This window comes from Hypanus sabinus, chromosome 3, assembly GCF_030144855.1.
Source record: "Hypanus sabinus isolate sHypSab1 chromosome 3, sHypSab1.hap1, whole genome shotgun sequence".
NCBI lineage: Eukaryota > Metazoa > Chordata > Chondrichthyes > Myliobatiformes > Dasyatidae > Hypanus > Hypanus sabinus.
Window position 1 is genome coordinate 71,443,372 of NC_082708.1, and position 13,651 is coordinate 71,457,022.

The 13,651-nt window shown below is 39.6% G+C and overlaps 1 protein-coding gene across 5 annotated transcripts in view; it reads right to left on the minus strand.

Annotated features, from left to right (window-relative positions):
• The window catches only part of mre11a (MRE11 homolog A, double strand break repair nuclease), a 177,044-nt gene that overhangs the window by 12,448 nt on the left and 150,945 nt on the right, over positions 1–13,651 (minus strand). For all 5 annotated transcript variants that reach the window (XM_059964624.1, XM_059964626.1, XM_059964622.1 and 2 more), the window contains 2 exons: positions 12,888–12,934; positions 5,446–5,513 (listed from right to left, as the gene is read on the minus strand). In XM_059964624.1, the coding sequence (XP_059820607.1) occupies positions 5,446–5,513; positions 12,888–12,934 (115 nt within the window). The remainder of the gene's footprint in view (positions 1–5,445; positions 5,514–12,887; positions 12,935–13,651) is intronic.

The following is a 13,651-nucleotide window of genomic DNA, read 5'->3' on the forward strand; positions in this document are numbered from 1 at the left end:
TAGAGTTGAGAACAGTAATTCTGGAATGTATCATTAATTTCAGAGTGATTCAAGGTAATGTTCCCAATTTCCATTTGAATTTTTGTAATATGCTGTTTAACTTTAGAGCGCCTTAGTTGGTTGACTAAAAATTTACCAGATTTATCATCATGGATATAAAATTGGCTCTTACTTTCCAAAAGTTGGCGTTCAATTGGGTGAATGGAAATACGGTCAAACTTAGTTTGAAGTTCCACTCGTTTCTTATGCAGCTCCGGATTTTTAGTCTGGGCATACAGATGGTCTATTGCTTTAATTTGATTAACCAGATCTAATCGCTCTTTATGGGTCTTCCTATTCAAATTCACAGTATATGAAATTATTTAACTCTTTAGGTATGCTTTCATAGCGTCCCAAGCAACCTGACTTGAGGTTTCAGATGACGTGTTAGTATTTTTTTTAAAGTTATCTGGTCCTCCATTAATTTTACAAAATCATTATCCAACAACAAGCTCAGATTAAAAAGCCAATGCTTATTCATTTGGGAGAAACCAGGAAGAATTATAGACAGGGTGACTGGGGCATTATCTGAAAACAATATACTCCGATAGTCACAAAAGCAAACAGATGGAATCAACTGATTATCAATTAAAAAGTAATCAATTCTAGTGAAAGTATGATAGATATGTGAAAAAAAAATCTCTCACATTTGGATGAAGAAAACGCCGTACATCAGAGATACCATAATTAGAAAGGAAAGACTGAATTGCTAGAGCAGATTTATTTGGTAATCTAGGAATAGAGGACAATCAATCCAAAACTGGATCTAACCAACAGCTAAAGTCACCACCCAATATGAGAGAATATGAACTCAACAAAGGCAATAAAGAGAAGAAATTATCAAAAAACTCCACACCATTTGAATTGGGGGCATATAAATTAGCGAAGACTACCAGTGTGTTGTAAAATTTTCCCCGAGACAATAATAAAACAACCATTTGTATCAGATACTTTATTATGAAGCTCAAAGGGAACATTTTGATTTATGAGAATTGAAACCTCCCCTGGCTTTAGCCTGAAAAGTTGAATCGAAGTGCTGCCCCACCCATCTTGACAAAAGACGAGAGTTATCAGAACTATGAATGTGTGTTTCTTGCAAAAAGAACAATTGCAGCGTTAAGCTGTTTAAGATGTGAAAACACCTTCCTTCTTAACCCACTTTAACAGGATGGTTCAATCTCTTATCATTCCAGCTTACAAAATTCAACGGACTAATCGTTGTACTTTAAAAAGAATACAGGATAGTAGGCATTAGCATTGTCTGAAATTCAAGTAACAGCTCTGGAGCAAAATTATAAAACAAGAAAAACAGGACAGAAAAATGTCCTGAATAATACAAATGTCTAAAGGTTCTATGAATAATATTGGCATTAGAGTTCCTTCCCCCCCACAAACCCCAGAAAAGCAGCATCAAGCTTTTCTTAAAAAAATCACCCCATAATCCCACTTCCTGTTTCTTAACATGATCATCAGCTCCATTTTGCATCAATTACAAAAAAGAAAACTTTCAGCATTAAAGTTATACATAGTGAAAAGAAAAACCATTCCACCAAAATTTGATAAGTTTAACTCAAGGTAATAATCCCAAAAAAAAGATATGAACTAGTGTTTAAGAAAAATATAAAAACTAAACAAATTTTTCCCAATAACCTATCCATGAAAAACTATGAAAAAAAAATTACTGACTTAAGAAAGAAACGTCGGGAAAAAAAAAAGAGGAAAAAAAAGTACTTCACCAATGTAAGTAATCAGACCGAACCAGAGGGAGTCGAAGCCTCAGGGAGGTCATCAATAAATTTCTGAGCTTCTGAAGCGTAGTTAAACCACTTTTTGTCTCCACTATTAAGAATTATTTGGAGGCGAGCTAGAAATTGAAGGGAAAGCCTGAATCCGCGATTATATAATTCTTTCATAACTCTTTTAAACTCGGCTCGCAGACCACTGTGGATGTAATATGATCCAATTTCAAATTCACCGAACTAATAGAAGACTTAAATTCCGCTATTATCTCCTGTCTGTGCTACTCCAAAAGCAAGATAATATTCTCGCCCGAGGGGCCAGCCGCTGGAACTTCTTTCTTCCCCGGTTTGGTGGTCTTTGAAGCTGTTGTAAAACAAGCTTATTCACAGGCAGATGTGAGAATAAAAAGTTTAACAGCTTGGAGTGAAAAAAGGGAGAAAAGGAGGGCGGAGGTAAGAAATAAAATGGAGCAATAGCTTTTAGCAACTAAACCATCGCCACCTTAACCGGAAATCACAAGGGCTGTTTTAAAATGGAACTATTTAACAAACCAACTAGTTCTATCATTTATTGCTAAGTTAGTGTCTCTGGGAAAGATCCTCATTTTCTCCAAAAGATATGAAACTTGGAGCAGGTTCATAACCCATCAACCATAGCATCCATTTCAAACAACACCAGGTTTGCAATTGTACTTGTAGAGAAAAATCTACTCTAAGATGCATGTCAAAGAACAGATGAAAGAACTTAGCTTAATAAAGACACAGACATATTATGGAAGCAGAATCAGGTGCCATATCTGGCATACTATGGTGTAAGATGTGTCGTTCTGCGACAGCAGCACATTGCAATGCATAATGACGAAGACTATAAATTACAGTAAATATTATTGTGGAAATAAAACTGTAAATAACACACCCAATGGTGTGTCTTCAGGCTCCTGTACCCCCTCCTTGATGGTAGCAATGAGAAGAGGGTATGTCCTGGGTGATAGCAGTCGTTGATGATGGATGCCACCTTTCTGAACCATCACTCCTTGAAGACGTCCTGGATGCCGGAGAAACAGGTGCCCATGATCAAGCTGGATGAGTTTACAGCTTTCTGATCCTGTGCAGTGGCCCCTCCATACCAGACAGTGATGCAACCAGTTAGAATGCTCTCCACGGTACACCTGGAGAAATTTGCGAGCATATCTGGGGACATACTAATTCTCCTCAAACTCCTAATGAAACATAGTTGCTTTGCTTCTTTGTAATTGCATCAATTGTTGGGTCCAGGACAGATCTTCAGAGATGTTGACACCCAGGAAGTTGACACCGCTCACCCGTTCCACTGCTGATCCCCTGATGAGGTGTGTGTTTCCTCAACTTCCCATCCTGAAGTCCACAACCAATTCCTTGATCTTACTGACACTGAGTGCAAGGTTGTTGTTGCGACAATACTCAACCTGCTGACCTAACCTGATTTGAAATTCTGCCAACAATATATAATAGCTGTGTCATCAGCAAATTTATGGATGCCGTCTCAGCTGTGCCTAGCCACACAGTCGTGGGTGTAGAGAGAGTGGAGCAGTGGGCTAAGCATAAATCCTGATTGTCAGTCAGGAGATGTTATTTCCGATCTGCAGAGACTGTGGTCTCTTGGTGAGGAAATCAAGGATCCAGTTGCACAGGAAGGTACACATTTGGGCGTTTGTTGATTGGAACGGAGAGTATGGTTGTGATGAAAGCTGAACTGTAATCAATAAACACCAACCTGATGTAGGTACTGCTATCATACTAGGATACCATAACCGTATTTTTGGGAGCTGCCAGAGAAAAGTCAGTATTACAAAAAACTCTAGTACGAAATCTTTTACAATTAAATCGCAAAATACACACTCGGTGCCAGCTTTATAAGGTAGATCTGTACACCTCTTTGTTAATGGAAATATCTAATCTGCCAATCGTGTGGCAGAACTCAATGCACAAAACCATGTAGATATGGTTAAGATGTTCAGTTGCTGTTTAGACCAAACATCAGAATGGGGAAAAAATGTGACCTAAGTGACTTTGACCATGGAATAATTGTTGGTGCCAGACGGGGTGGTTACATTTTCTCAGAATCTGCTGATCTCCTGGAATTTTCATGCATAACAATCTCTAGCGTTTAGGAGAATGGTGTGAAAACCAAACAAAAACAATCCGGTGAGCTGCATTTTTGTGGCCAAAAACATTTTTAATGAGAGGTCAGAGAAGAATGGCCACACTGACAGGAAGGTGACTGTAACTCAAATAATCACACAGCATGAAGAAGAGCATCTCTAAATACACAACATGTCAAATCTTAAAGTTGACATACTACAACAGCACAAGGTCACAGACCTAAACTCAGTGGCCACTTTATTATATTCCTCTTATCTTTGTAGCAATTCTGTAGGTAGAATTAATGCAGTAGTATATAGAATTCGGTGAATTTTCTTACACTGCAAGAAGTGGTTGAAGTGCCTATTATAACATTCTGGCAGATAAGTGAAAACTTCCTTGAAAATAGAACATATTACATTAATGCAAATTGACTGAACTCCTGCTTTTCCTACCTTGTGGGATAATTTTCTGCTTTACTGACAACTGGGAAATACGGGGCAAGTTGCTCTAAATAGTTTAGATTTCATGTTGTTTGTTTAAAAGCATTTGTGACATCACAACTTTAGAATCTTCCATGGACCACAGCAACCTGCTTAAATAATCAAAATTATTTTTCTCTTTGCATTTAAAAGATATTCACTGATGTATTCAAGAATATGTTTTAATAAAGTTGAAAATAACTTGATAATAAACAACTGAATGCACCTGGTCCTCCACCTCTGTGCAACCACATCTCAAAGTCACTGAAACTAACAGGAACTATTCTGAACTGTTTACATTTTACACTGGCATTCTTAATTCAGTTTCTAGGGAAATCAGGTATTTATAACCTGTTTAAGTTCATGATCAATTTAAAGGCATTCTTTATATTGTTTCGATCAAAGAGCATTCAGAATTCTCGTTATTACATTGAGGAATTGTTATTATTTCATAGATGAGACTAATTTTTTTATAATCATCTTTAAAAATGATAGAAAATTTGATTTAAACAACACAGCATGCCTTTAAAAATCTCCCAGGATGTGTTGTGGTAATTTGAACATTTTCATCTGGAGTGCACAGATAAAACAAACACAAACTCCATCTTTGTATTTTGGTTCAGGTTTGTTGCTTATGCACATTTTTTATTCACAATATTTCACAAAAGCTGGAACCAAAGAGAACCCATTCTGAATTGAAAATGCTTTTTAATTACTTCCACTGTTCTTAAAATTATTACTATCTCCTCAAAACAGAATGTAAATTATATTACATTATATTTATATTAAATGTCCTTCAGGGAGAGCAATGGAATACTATGGTTGCTGTGAACAAACATCATCATCAGTTACTATGTTTTTCAATAACTACTTGTCATGCATGTTGATTTAATTTTAATTTGCATTAAATATCTGTAAAATGTAACCACAATTTTACATTAAACCAGTACAATGTTATAATTTTTAATGTATCAGGAAGGATGTATCTCTCAGTTTCCAGTAAAATGTACTTATCATTAAAAGTTATTATCCCACAGTTTTGAAGACATGCATATCATACATACCTTTGGTTTGGCTTTGAAGAAGTACATGAAGAGGTAATTTCCATATCTGAATCATCACTACTTATAACCTGCAATGTGCAAAAATAACATACGCCCATTTTAAAGTTCTAAATATCTGTAAGTTTATACTTTATAATTTTATGTTTCTGATGCCATACTGAAAAAATAAAGTTTGATTTAAAGCTTGCTTTTGCAGAACATTGCCTCAATAATTATACTTTGAGTAAAATCTCAGTATGTTGCAAAATTCAGTATCAATGTTAAACGTAGTTAAATGTTCACTTTGTAATGAATTATCTTGTAATTTCTGATACTGTGGAAATACATGAGAAACCTGTAACTTAAGTACAATCATTCCCCATCACCACCAAGGGAGATGGACGTAATAGCCTCATGGATCAGATTTACAAACTGTGGAGTATATGAAAGGAGAGCATACCCCTACGTGTTTTAGTTTGCTATGTCAGCTGACAAATTTATTACTCCTGTGACTTTCCTAAAAAAAAACCATGGAAGAGCTTTCTACACTTGCTCCCTACTTCTCTCCGAGGCCACTTAATCTTTCCCCTTAACTCATACCTTTCAGCTCTTTTGTCCCTCACTTCAGAATCAGGTTTAACACAATGACATATGTTGTGAAATTTGTTGTTTTGTGGCAGCAGTACATTGCAATTCATAATAATAAATAACCAGAACTTACAATAATATCTTTAAAAATTAAATTGGTAGCACAAAATAAACTAACAAACAAAAATTCAGGTGGTGTAGATAGATTAACTGTCAATTCAGAAATCTGATGGGGGAGAAGATGCTCCTAAAACATAGAGAGGACTTTCTCCTTAGCTGTTACGCTTCATTTTGCATTGTTGTTTCATCCTATTCCAGTTCAATGCACTCTGTAATAGCTTAATCTGTGTAAACAGTACACAAGACAAGCTTTTCACTGTCCCTTGGTACATATGGCGATAATAAACCAGTACCAATCAATAACAAAAAAAATTCCTATAGCTAGATTTTGGCCTCTGCTGATTATTTGCTATTTGTACGGCCACTGGAGGAGCCATGGACCTGTTTCCTGTGTTGTGCATTTATGGTATCCAGTCACGTGAGTGGGGGCATGGTAAAAGCAAGTTACATATTTGTGCTTTATTCTGGGCAATTTGGAGCTGGAGAACGACGGATGTCAGATCTTTTTCTGACTGCTTAATTTTCACTTAGCTACGCTTAATTTTCATTGCTTCAAGATTGGATAAGGGTGTATTTAAGGCAGAGCTTGATAGGTTCTTGAGTGGACACTACATTAAAGGTTGGTGAGTGGGGCTGAGGAGGGGAAAGAAAGATCAGCCATGATTGAATCGTGGAGCAGACTCAATGGGCCAAATGGCCTAATTCTGCTCCTATGTCTTATGGTCTTATGTATGTTTGCTAGTTGCTAATAAAGGATCAAATGCAGCTCTTCGACTTCTGTAACATCATTACTGGAGTGATTGGAGGGTGCGTCATACAAGATTAACAACCCATGCTAGGTCGGTAACAGCGGCAAATGATTCTCTAGAATTGAGCACTATATTCTGTCAACAAAATATTCAAACAGTTATACCAAACAAACATCAGCATTCCGACGTGACTGCGAAATTAGAAGCACCGTAGCCAGTCGCAGCTTGTGGCAAGTAGTGGCCTTTTGTTGATTCATGCTGTGTGTTTGGGTTTGGAACACCATTCTAAACTATGTTTCAAATCACTCAGGGCAGACACAGACCCTAACAATCAAAAACCTGCAAGTATGCACAAGCAAAGATCACCTCACAAGTAACTTATTTTTTGGAAATGATCCCTAGTCTAGCAGACTACCTGGAACATCATTGTGCCCACTTTAAAACAGTAATCAAGCCAAGCAACTTCAGTTCACAAAGTGAAGGACGCCAAGCTACTTCACAAAATGGAGACCTCCATCTCCTTTGACCTCATGGCAAGAACGAAGACAATTGGTCTGTCTACTTCTACTGTCCTTGAATCATTCAAATTCACTGACTTGTAGACTGTAGTTCTTTCTGCCAACAGTCTGGTTCACACACTTGGAAAACAACACAAGTCAAGCTGGATGCAGTGACCTTGAAGTCAGGACTAAAAGAGAAATTAAAACTTACTGGGAAAGCTTTGGCAACTACAACTGACAATGTTCAGAAGGACTACTATAAAATTGTTAAGAAGATTAAAGATTCAATGCCGTTAATTAGAAGTGTTTTACAAGAAAAGCAGAATGTCTCGCAAGTGCAGTCTCATTCAGATGATTTAAAAAAGTATTCATGAAGATGTTGCTAAGCAACGTAACTTGCTGTTGTCTTTAATGTCTATCTCTGAGCAAGATAAACAGAAAGCTATGCAAACATTGATACTCTTATTAATACAGTCACGGCAGAGGCTGAACAATGGTTGAAACAAACATACGATATTGAAGGTCAAATTGTTGGAGGAAATGAAAAATATTTATAAAGCCACAGGGCATGCTTTGACTACGTATAAAGCTGCTGATGTTCAGGATGACATGCACCCTGAAGACACTGCATCTGATGTGCGCGCTAGCAGAGCATCTCGTACATCTAATACCACCTTAGCACGCATTAAAGCAGAGGTTAATTTATCTGCATCATTCGCGCAGCAACAACTATTGAAAGACAAACATGCGTTGGAAGAGCAAGAGGAGCAGCTGCGAAAATCAGTTATGGAGACAAAAAGAGCAGGAAGATGTCCAGAATGAAAATGATGAAGGCTTTAAGTACTGCAGGTGCTAAACAGGCTCCAGCAGGACAGTTCTATGGAGTGAATTCCTATGTTGACATGGCACAAAGAAAATCCAACATACTCGATGTCAATGTGGATGCACTTGCTCCTCAAATCTCTATGAGCCCAGAGTTTGGATGCCTAGAGGTAGTTCAGGATGTTTACTCTCAGCCTGCAGCAAGGAGGTACTCTGAACCTATGCCATATCCAATAGCACAAGGTGGTTCTAAGGACATTAATTTACAGTATGATGATGCTTGTGATTCAGATTACAAAAGTCTAAATACTACACCGGAGGTCATAAGGACGCAAAAGGAAATAGCAAGCTTAGTAGTGCAATAACAACACACTACTAAAAGATTGATTCTAATCACTGATGGTGATCCACTACAGTCTCATTCATTTATGAGAGCTTTCAAGAATAGCACTGAAGGCAAGACTGATGATTATGGCAACCGACTCTATTTTCTTGAACAGTTCTTTAGAGATCACCCTAGAGAGACTGGCAAAAGTTGCAAGCAAGCCAACTGGAGATTAGCTTACATAAAGGCTTTTACTATAGGAACATTTTGGTAATGAGCACAAAATTGCCTCACCCTACATGGAAAAGGCTCAAATAAGAAGACGTAAACACTCTTTAAGACCACAATCTTTTTCTTAAGAGGCTGTTGTAAAGCAATGGGAGATGTTCAGTATATGTGAGAGTTGGACAGGCCAATTAGTATATCAATTGTTGTAAAGAAGTTGCCTTATATGATTAGGGATAAAGAGATTAGGGATGTTTTGCTCTTAAAGATACTTTCACCAACCTGGCTGAGTTTATCAAAAAAACAAGTGGAAGATTTCTACACACCCGATGTATGGAAATACACCATCGGCAGTAAGCAAAGATGTGAACAAGACTAGGTCACAAATTCATTCTAAAATTGAAGGGACTGTGGCCTCTGTGAAAAGTGAAGCTAAAACTGAGCCCGGAACGATGAAAAGGGTGCAAATTTGAAACAAGTTGTGAAAGAATCAAACAGAACAGCCAGTAACGCCCTGGTATCTAATGGCCTTACAGGGGCTTATGCTTTCCTACATCAAGGAAGTACAGTTGTGTTCTGCACAGTGAGCTTCATGAACAAGCTCAACCTGACAGGAAAAGGAACACCCATTTTCTTCTGCACCATGGGTCAAGAGAAGGTTGAGAATAGCTACATCATTTCAGGATTGGAAGTGGCTAGCTTAATGTAAACGATTGTGAACTGCCTAAAATTTGTACGCAGGAACATATGCCTCTCCAGAAAGAAACATACTTGTCAGAAGATCCTTCAGGAATGGTCTCAACAGAAGCATATTCATTTGCCAGAAATTGAGTCAAAAATTGAGCTGCTGATAGTGGAGAATGCCCCTGCAGCATTGAGCCAGTGCAAGTGATTTGCAGTATTAATGATGAACCCTATGAATCAGAACAATGCTGGGATGGACTGTTAATGGACCATTGAAAGAGGACTGTGGTGATGGAAGAGACTAAGCTTGGCCAGAGCTGACAGTTAACAGGATTTCAGTTTTGCACTTGGATGAGCTTTGGCAGCAGCAGTTCAAGACACAGTTTTCTGAATGTAGTCAAGAGGGCCAATCTGGTTTGTCCAGAATAGACCACTTACCAGAAAGAGGACATTTATGTGAATGTTAAGATTTCATGTCTCATGTGTTTTGCCAGCATGTAGTTAGCATTTTTATAATATAATTATTATAATAATTAGGAGGCTGGAACGTAGTAGCCATTCATCTGTTTTCTATCTGCATTGTATTTGGTCTTGCGTGGTTATTATCTGTATTATGGTAACTAGTCACATGAGTGGGGCTGTGGTACAAGCAAAGGGAATAAGTTACATATTCGTGCTTTGTTTTGGACAGATTGGAGCTGGGGATATCTTTTACTGACCGCTTCACATGCTTAGCTATGGTTAAGTTTCATTGCTTCAAGACCATATATGTTTGCTAGTTTCTAATAAAGGATTGAATACAGTTCTTTGACTTTTGGAACATCATTACTGGAGTGACTAGAGGGCGTCATAAAGGATAACAACCCGTGCTAGGTCGCCATCAGCAGCAATTGATTTGTTAGAATTGGCCGCTACAGTCATCATTAACCTTTAATGTTAGTGCCACTTTCCTGTTCTAAACCTACACCTGTAGATCCCTTTGTGACCCAAAACCCCATGTTGAATGTGCAGTGGCTGTCCACGGCCATGACCATGACAATGCTGGGTTGAGATACTTATTATTCTCTAGGTTTCTTCTCATCTCAGTGCTGAATGACCATTGCTTTATTTTGACACTGAGATCTCGTTTGAGACTTCACAACAGGGGAAATACCTACTTTTTCAAAACATTTACATCAATGGAAGAACAAGAACTAATCTTAAATGCCCAAACTGCTCAACTTCCCCATATAGGTGAAAATCTCCTTCCCAGGAACCAATCTGGTGAGCCTTCATTGAAATCCCTCTATTGTCAACATAATCATAGCTATGTAGGGAACAACCCCCATACACAATATTTCAGGTGACCTCTCATCAGGGCCCACTATGATTGAAAATGCTCTTGCATTCAAATTTTTTTGCAAAAGAATCATATAAAGATGACTTTTTGGTCATCTTTACTGCTCCATCTCCAAAGAGGTCAGTTTCAAAACCAAGGGTGTAGCCATGGGCACCCGTATGGGTCCCAGTTATGCCAGCCTTTTTGTTGGCTTTGTGGAACAGTCCATGTTCCAAGTCTATACCGGTATCCATCCCCCTCTTTTCCTTCACTACATCGACGACTGCATTGGCGCTGCCTCTTGCACGCGTGCTGAGCGCGTTGACTTCATTAACTTTGCCTCCAACTTTCACCTTGCCCTCAAATTTACCTGGTCCATTTCCGACACCTCCCTCCCCTTTCTTGATCTTTCCGTCTCCATCTCTGGAGACGGCCTATCTACTGATATCTACTATAAGCCTACAGACTCTCACAGCTACCTGGACTATTCCTCTTCCCACCCTGTCTCTTGCAAAAATGCTGTCCCCTTCTCACAATTCCTCTGTCTCTGCCACATCTGCTCTCAGGATGAGGCTTTTCATTCCAGGACAAGGAGATGTCTTCCTTTTTTAAACAAAGGGGCTTCCCTTCGTCCACCATCAACTCTGCTATCAAACGCATCTCTCCCATTTCCCGCACATCTGCCCTCACCCCATCCACCCGCCACCCCACTCGGGATAGGGTTCCCCTTGTCCTCACCTACCACCCCACCAGCCTCCAGGTCCAACGTATAATTCTCCGTAACTTCCGCCACCTCCAACGGGATCCCATTACCAAACACATACTCCCCCCCTTTCTGCTTTTCGCAGGGATCATTCCCTACGTGACTCCCTTGTCCACTAGTCCCCCCCTCCATTCCTTCCCACCGAACTCCCTCTTGGCACTTATCCTTATAAACTGAACAAGTGCTACACCTGCCCTTACACTTCCTCCCTCACCGCCATTCAGGGCCCCAGACAGTCCTTCCAGGTGAGGCGACACTTCACCTGTGAGTCGGCTGGTGTGGTGTACTGTGTCCGGTGCTCCCGGTGTGGCCTTTTATATATTGGTGAGACCCAACGCAGACTGGGAGACCGTTTCGCTGAACACCTACGCTCGGTCCGCCAGAAAAAGCAGGATCTCCCAGTGGCCACACATTTTAATTCCACATCCCATTCCCATTCTGATATGTCTATCCATGGCCTCCTCTATTGTCAAAATGAATCCAAACTCAGTTTGGAGGAACAACACCTTATATACCGGCTGGGTAGCCTCCAACCTGATGGCATGAACATTGACTTCTCCAACTTCTGTTAATGCCCCTCCTCCCCTTCTTACCCCATCCCTGACATATTTAGTTGTTTGCCTATTCTCCATTCTCCTCTGGTGCTCCCCACCCCCCGCTTTCTTTCTCCTGAGGCCTCCCGTCCCATGACCCTTTCCCTTCTCCAGCTCTGTATCACTTTCGCCAATCACCTTTCCAGCTCTTAGCTTCATCCCACCTCCTCTGGCCTTCTCCTATCATTTCACATTTCCCCACCCCCCACTACTTTCAAATCTTTTACTATCTTTCCTTTTGGTTAGTCCTGATGAAGGGTCTCAGCCCGAAACGTCAACAGTGCTTCTCCCTATAGATGCTGCCTGGCCTGCTGTGTTCCACCAGCATTTTGTGTGTGTTGCTTGAATCTCCAGCATCTGCAGATTTCCTCGTGTTTGAGTTTCAAATCCCACTGCCTTCCCTCACCATCAGCCAATCCTCAGTCCAACAGAGTGAATACAAAGCCACTACTTCACAGAAAAACGATGACAACTATAGGACTGGAGGAATAACTTACCAAGCCAAGATAAGAATTAAAAAGTCAGTAACAGGGCAGAGCTCAATGAAGAGGAGGATAGCTCAAAAGCACAAACAGCTTCTTTCTTTCATTCGCCCTCCCTATTCTTTTTTTCTCCTTTTAGATCCCTGTTCCTTTTCCTGGCTGGTTCTTAAGTTCCCCATCACCGATCCCTCTGACAGAATGGCTGTACTTACTCTTGTTTCCCAGCAACATTGTATCAAGTTGAAAACATTACAAATAAATACCAAATGTTTAATAAAATATTAAATACTGTACCTCTATGGGTGTGGTCTGTGCTCGCCGCTGGCTTGCTGCTTTAAAAGCTGGTAAAGAAAAATTTGGTTAGTGGTAATGTTCTGTACAGTGGTGTAAAGTTGTATTTTGTAGTAGCATTGTGTAAACAAGCAGCTTCAAAAACTATAAGTATTTCAACAAAACTAGAATACATAATTTACATTGATGTCTGGCCGGACTGTTCAAGATTATCACACTTAAAGCAATAAACTTTAGTATTGAAAAGTGTCTATTCAGCATGATTTGTACCACTTCAACAACTCCACAGATCAAATCGGCACGCATCCCTTACGTGTATATTTTAATGTAAGGATTATTGTAAGAAAGGCAGATGAGCTTAGGGCATGGATCAGCACATGGAATTATCACATTGAAGCCATTAGTGAGACTTGGTTGAAGGAGGGGCAGGACTGGCAGCTCAGTGTTCCAGGATTCCGTTGCTTTTGACGTGATAGAGCAAGAGGGATTAAAGGGGGAGGGGTGGCATTACTGGTCAGGGAATAGGTCACGTCTGTGCTCAGACAGGACAGACTGGAGAGCTCATCTACAGAGGCTATATAGGTAGAACTGAGGAATAGGAAAGGGATGGCCACATTAATTAATATTACAGGCCACCCAGTAAACTGCAGGATTTAGAGAAGCAACTTTGTAGAGAGATCACATACTGTTGTGACAGTAGATGATTTTAACTTTCCATATATTGGTTAAGACTCCCATTCTGTAAAAGAGCTGGTTGGGATAGTCTG